General features: G+C 46.7%; 1 protein-coding gene across 1 annotated transcript; it reads left to right on the forward strand.

Moving 5' to 3' along the window:
* Nucleotides 1-1,523: 1,523 nt before the first annotated feature.
* LOC125344502 (testis-specific Y-encoded protein 9-like) lies at nucleotides 1,524-6,459 on the forward strand (the record flags this gene model as incomplete). The annotated part of the gene is made up of 7 exons (XM_048337014.1): nucleotides 1,524-1,652; nucleotides 2,441-2,608; nucleotides 3,167-3,244; nucleotides 3,366-3,477; nucleotides 3,567-3,712; nucleotides 3,835-3,903; nucleotides 6,409-6,459. Coding segments are annotated over 7 exons (753 nt in total), but the record flags the coding sequence as incomplete, so codon positions are not given.
* Between the last annotated feature and the right edge of the window lie 516 nt (nucleotides 6,460-6,975).

Raw genomic sequence — 6,975 nt, forward strand, 5'->3', positions numbered from 1 at the left:
CTTCCCTTCCTAGTTCCAATAAATATATACATAATACCTAGGGAACTGAAATCAGTCACAGTGACATGAGGGGCAAAAATGTTTTCTCTGGATTGTTGGACTTTTCCGCAGTCCGCGTCTGTCTGCTGCCTGTGGGCTGAAGGTTTCCTCTCCTAGTCACCAATGAGCACTGGAGGTGAGTGGAGAACCGGGGACTTTGCCAGGGCAGTGGTGGTGCTCTGCTGCCACTGCTGCCAGAGTTCAAATTTCTTCATGGATGTTTAATAACCCTTGCTTGTCAATTTGCATGTGTCTCTTTCTTAGTCATTAAAAATATAAATCAGTTTCATTATGTATTTACCTCACAGTGGACTTTAGAATATTTTGGTTTCCTTTCTTTCTACTTGAGGGTAATAGATGTGGGTAAAAATATTTCAATTAACCGAGGAAAGTAGTGGTTATCTATTCTGTCAACTCATTGGAAATGTACCAGTCATCTCCAGCCACAGGGAAAGCATAGGAAGGGCCATAAAAGCCCAGACAGGCTGGACCTAAATTGAGAACACACCTTCAAAGTGACCAAGGTGACACAGTGCCTGAAATGTGAGCCAATCTCAAATGAAGTTTGGGTCTTGAGTAGAATGCAAGGACTCCTATTCGCCTATGTTTTTCAATTTGTTTACAATATGGCAGTGTGAAGAAATGATTTAGTTGTCAAGGGGGAGAAAGGGGGGGAGAGAGGGATAGAGAAAGAGAGGGAAGGGTTAGGGAGAGAGTGAAGGAGGGTGAGAGAGCGGCAGGGAGAGAGAGAAGGAAGGAGAGAGAGAGGGAGGAAAGGAGAGAGAGAGAGGAAGGGAGACAGGGAGGCAGAGATTGGCTGAGAATTTCCTGGCCTTGTACTTGGGATCTGAAATGAGTCTGTATGTCACAGGATAATAGGTGCCCTTAACACACAAGGCTTTGCCCTGAGTATCAATGATGCTGAGTTAGGCCCTTCATTCAGGTTCTGATGATGTATGGTTATACAACCGGGATGCAGTCACCCAACTAAGAAGTAACAATGTATCCGCACTATTAAGTAAATGCCAATCTGTAGTCTGCTCCAGCTTTCTCCCCAGGGTCAGTGTTCCCACGTCTCGTGCCCACTCTTTCTTCCCCTTCCCTCCACTCCCTTTTCTTTCCCTGCCGTTGATTTTTCTCTTTCCTGCGTCTGTCCAGGGGTTTGAACCCAGGGCCCAGGGGTGTCCCCGCGGTCTTTGGATCAAAGCTGGTCACCTAGGGGTGTTTTGGGAGTCGTTTACTGCCGATGGTGTCAGGAGCGGACTTTGCTTTCCCGCCGGGCTTCAATCGCCCGCCATCCGGGCCAGGCTTCCGGGGTAGCTAGGATTACAGGCGGACCCACCGCACCTGGCACCCCTTCAACTTCCGCCTCTGGAGGAATGACGCGGAACTAGGTGCCATCCGTGTCTTGGCTGGGAGCCCGACCCAGGCGGAAGTAGCTAATTGCTTTCCGGTGCAGGGCGCTTGTCCCGCCCCCATCACAGTCCGTGGTTGGGCGGTTCCCCGAGGCCGAGCTGCTTTGTGGCTCTCTGCAGGAGCAAGCTTGGGGTGAGGACGAGCAGGACGACATGGCGAGTAGACAGAAATGTGGGACTCCTCCACCTGCGGAAGAGGTAATCTAGGGGGCGCTTCCTGTGGGGAGGCGGCGGGCCAGTGGTGAGAGAATATTGGCAATGGGAACGGAGGAGGGGGAGGGAGCCGAGTTCCGGGGAGGGGAGGCCTAGCCTAGAGGATAGAGGAGGACAGGGGGACAAAAGCTCGTGGCAGGCAAGAAGAGAAAGCCCTTGGCACCCAGGGTAGGGTTATGGGTGCAGAGCAGGCCAAGAAGGAAGTGACCATGCCAGGATGAGGGGGGGCATGTGCTACGAGAGAAGGGGAGTAGGCTCGTGGGGTGGAAGAGAGGGAGGTAAGCAGAACAATGGCTCACGGGGAGGGGAGATGGTTTCCCGGGATGGCACACAGGGAGGGAGAAGCAAGGGCACTGGAAAAGGAGGCAGAATAGGCAGAAGGGAAGGAGAGTGGGCAAGTCCCACGGGTAGAGGAGAGGTTGCCCTCGGGAATGGGAAAGCACAGACTGCGCGGGAAGGCAATGCACGGCAAACTGCTGCATTGCTAACGCCTTCTGAGAACTTGCGTGCTGCTCATGGAGGTCCAGTTGGGCCAGGCTAAGGATCCCTGTGAAAGGTACAGGGCACGTGGAGACTACATGGAGCACTGGAGAGTCGGCTGTGCTGCCACTGTTGGACAGCAAGGCTGTGGGGCCGGTGCAGCAGGAGAATAAAATGGCTGAGTAGGAGACAAAAAAGCTGGTGGGGGTGATTTAGAGGCACCTTTCAGACAATTTGTATCACAAGCACGGAGGAAGCAATGGTTAGCCAACGGTAAACCTATTTCTCAACAGCCACCACTGAAGGAATTGCAGGCTCTTCAGTTAGATCTGGGACCAGTGAATAACCAAGCCACCAAGGCTCATGAACGCCTAAAACAGAATCTGAGCAAGAGGCAAAAGACTCTCCTGGATTCCAGAAGCAGCAACATCCGGGGCATCCCTGGCTTCTGGGCCCAAACTGTATCCTTAGGCATCTTACTTGTTACTGCCTTGCAGCCTGTGTTTTCGAGTAGTGGACCTTTTATGAGGCATTTGCATGCACAGGATCTGGAACATCACACTGCTAGGGTCCCTAGAGAAGAGGACTATGGATAATGTAGGCTAGAGATTGGTATAGGCAGGAGTTGTAGGGACAATGAGTCATAGAAACAATGAGTAGCACAAGGAAGTTGCCACATAGGCTGCTAATTGGAGAAGAGTTTTGTAATGGTGCTATGGGAAAGGGGTGTGAGTTATGCCACGGTCAGAAAGAGGTGGGAAAGAAGACATTTAGACAAAGAGATTGTAAAATCTGGTCCCCATCACTCAGAGAACAGAATACAACAGAGCTCACTTCAGGTCGTCTTCAATTTGCAAATCCTAAGCTTACCTTATTATTTAGGATATTCCTTGGCCTAGAATAAGATGGAGATTGGAGTACCTAGGAAGACACTAGCCTCACACATCACTTGCTGCTTTCAATGCAAGTGGTTATACCTAGCACATCCACAGCATCTGAAGGCTCCTTGACCCAGGCAGTTTGTGAACCATCCCCAGCTGTCAGCAATGATCAGTGACCAAGATGAAGACATGCTTAGCTACATGATCAATTTGGAAGTGAGTACCCAAGGCATTTATCTTGGTGGGCTATACAGTGTCACGAACAGAACTCACTTCCAAACAGGAACTTGCCGGTTACCTGTAAAGGGTTTTAGCTTTCTACCTTTTCTTCTGGTAGGTACAAGAACTCAGGCATCCCAAGAGTTCCTGCAAAATCACCTTTTACTTTAGAAATAACCCATACTTCCAGAATGCAGTGGTTGTTAAGGAATTCGTCGTGGATATCACTGGTAAGAATTTGCTCACAGTGTGTTTTTTGGAGTTTGTGAATTGATAATGGCCAACAGGACTTGGATTCTCTTATCATGTCTTCTTGCAGGATATAGGTTGTGCCATTCCACTCCCATTCTGTGGCGTCAGTATTATAAAATTGAAGCTGACAGTCACAGAAACCACAACAAGAGCCCAAACTTCTTCAACTGGTTTACAGACCACAATTTTGCAGGCTCAAACAGGATCACTGAGGTACTACAAAAGGCCAAAGCAAGCCATCTGTGACGTTGGTTGGTTCACTGGCTTGCTGAGTGCTGACTGTGAACCTTGAGCTAATTGCCTTACCTACTTACCTTACCTACTTACTTTACCAGATCATCAGAAAAGACCTGTGGCTCAATCCATTGCACTACTACAAGATGATGAAAGCACATGAAGAGGGGGTAAAGAAGAAGGATATATAGGTGGGTAGCTAGTACATGCTGTCCATCTTGTCAGGTACCTAAATGCTAACTTCACACCTGTACATTTGAGGCTTGTGACTAAAAGAGGATGGCCAAACGCAGTTCCTCCAGGGCCTCTGGAAGAGACAACAAATTGGAAGGACAGCTGTGCAAAACTGGTTAAGGCTGAACTAATTCTGCTGCAGCATGGGTAACGTACAGAGACACTCAGGTAGATGCCAAGCTGAATCTTTAATACCCTGTCCTTCTCAGAGTTCCAAGAGAAGTAAACCCATTTCTTACCCTCTTCCCATCTCCTAAGTTTTGGCTCTCCCAAATTTATTTCCACCATTGTCTGAATAATTTTGCTTGTGGTAAATCATGACTTGTGAGATTTCTTGTGTAATCCTCGACATGATAGTGGGGAAGGGGTGATAGAGAATGGACTTTACCTCATGGACTGGAGACTTGAGATCAGAAGATCTAGAGTTAGAAGGGAGTTATTGTGTCTTAGCCAGCATCCAGAAGTATCAAAACAACTTTATATTATATACTTGTAATCAGTATGTATTTTTCGTGTTCCTTAGGGTAATTCTGGACTTTGACTGGAAGATGATGGAGCATCCAACTTTACCTAAATTCATTGGGACATGTGTTCATCACAAGCACTACTTCAGAATTAGGAGACAAGCTAGGTCAACACAGAAAAACCCTGGAACTCACTTCAGGTACTAAGACAGGATGCAGAGGGCCAGACAGGTGATAAAATGTGAATTGATAATTCGGGACAAATCCACACGGTCATATGTGTCTGACTCTGTGCAAATATATGTAGGATTTGAATGGGAAAATAAACAACTCGGTTCTGATTGTGAGTTTGCAATGATTGTTTCTAAAAGTCAGTTGGAGAGTCTGCCTCTACAGTTTAATGAGAGGAGGGAGACATATCTCCAGCTGAAGCTCAGCATTAGAACACTTTTCCCCTTTTAGGAAAGAATTGGCAAGGTTGGTGACAGTAGTTAAGGAGGGTGGAGGTTGTTGACATTGGAGAGACATTTCAGGCTAGGCCCCGAATTCTGCCTATTGCACTTGAACCTAAAATCAACATTGCTTATGTGAAGTTATGCCAATTGCTCCACCTCAATGTTATCTGTAGAGGTTCTCCCATAGTTGGATAGTATGGTCCAGAAGCTTAGCCTCCTTCCCCACTCTCCATTCTCTCTACTGTCTGAAATACACATGTACGTCCTGAAACATTTCAGGGCTACATAGAGCACTGTCCCTGTTTCCTTCATGGCATCAACAGCCTCTGGAGTTATTCAGATCTTCAATGAAGATTTGTATTATCATTTCAGAAATAAGTAAGAACTGCAAACAATGCCTTGTATACCTGTGAGGAGTAAGAATGACCTAGGTGAGACAGGCAAGAGTGGATAGGGGAACAGGCAGTATGGGTGTAATGGCAATAAAGAGTAAGTCCATAAAGGTTTGTGTTTGTCTCTTTCCCAATACCAGTCTCCTTACTCACGCTGGCCATGCTTCCTCATGCCAGCCATGTTACATTACAGTGTCCCTGTGCTCATATCTATTCTTTCTGTCATATGGCCTGATACCTCCTGTTTCTGAGATCAACAGGCTGGTCATGTTCCACCTCTGGCTTCTTCCCCACCTCACTGTTTCATTCCTTTTTCTGTTTTCTTCCCTACTTTAGTAGTGCTGTGGCACCCTGGTGATCTCAGATGGGTGTTCAGATCAGGGGATGCTTTAGATCCGGTACCCCAACTGTTAAGGTATGAACACCAACCTCATTAGTGATGATTCACAGAGAGACCCGAGATCAGAATTTCAGTCTCCATGAGTGCTTCCAAGAGAACTTGTGAAGATTGTATCGATGGTATAAAATGCTATAGGTACATGGTGTCTACATTCTCAGACTCCCAGAAGAAACTGTAGAATAATACCAGAAACAAACTACAAGGTGAAGGAAGTAGTGATAGTAGGATCACATTCCCTACCAAACCAAATGACCTTTCAAAGCACACTTTGTGGCTGGGGAAACACTTGTTGTCCATGACAAAGAGCTGATTCTCTAGGCATCACTAATCTCTGGAAGTTTGTAACGGTGGCAAAAGGTAAATGTAGAATCATTGTCCTGGAGTGATGGACCTAATATTCTGCTTTCCAGGCTGGCAAGGTAGCAAAAGAAAATTTTCCTAGTTATTCTGAGAAAACCTGCATGCTTGGATGCAGCATTAACCTCTAGATGTGACCCTGTACAAAATTCACTCATTCCCTGAGGTTTTGCGAGCCAGTGAGGATGGCCAAGGAGATTTCCCTACTCACAGATGCTATAAGAGAGTCTGCAAATACTCTTCAGAGGAAGGATAGTATGTCAGGAGTATCGCGGGATAATTGGGAACTGTACCCTTCCCACTCTAGTGCTCTTCGGCTTTGGCTCTTATTCAGATACAGAGACATCTCTAATATACTCTCTGTTGGCCTTAGGAAGAAAATGAATCCCCTATGAATCCAGATGCTTACCAGGACTTCCTGTGATGGCTCTGCACAGGGGCGCAAAGTGTGTTCTGCTCCTACATCATGGCTGGACATATTTATCCCTGTGGGTAATACAAGGATACTGTGAAATTAGCCTAGGGTCACACTGTGCCACAGAGACATAACCTGGTCACACATTTTTAAATGTTTATTATAGCCAACATACTTAGGAACTCATGTATTGCAGTTGACACTAGCAGTGGGCAATGTGACCCCCAGACTTGACCACCTTGCTTTGATGAACTGGTGTGAATTCGTTAGGTCTTCTGGCTAAGCGTACTATTTGTCCTTGCAATTCGCCCCATAGGACACATGTGCATCCAATATATGCTCTTAATGAGGGTTTGTTGTGGCTCTTCCTTATCTGCTTTGCTAACAGAACCTTCATCACTGCACTTACTGCATATGGTAGGGGCCAGTAAGACCCACACAAGTTTTTGTTTCCATGTTTTTCTTATAATGGCCTGATCTCATCTTGCGATCTTTGGAGACACCTCATCTTCCTTGTCTCCTGCA

The sequence above is a fragment of the Perognathus longimembris genome, unplaced genomic scaffold, assembly GCF_023159225.1.
Source record: "Perognathus longimembris pacificus isolate PPM17 unplaced genomic scaffold, ASM2315922v1 HiC_scaffold_123, whole genome shotgun sequence".
Taxonomy (NCBI): domain Eukaryota; kingdom Metazoa; phylum Chordata; class Mammalia; order Rodentia; family Heteromyidae; genus Perognathus; species Perognathus longimembris.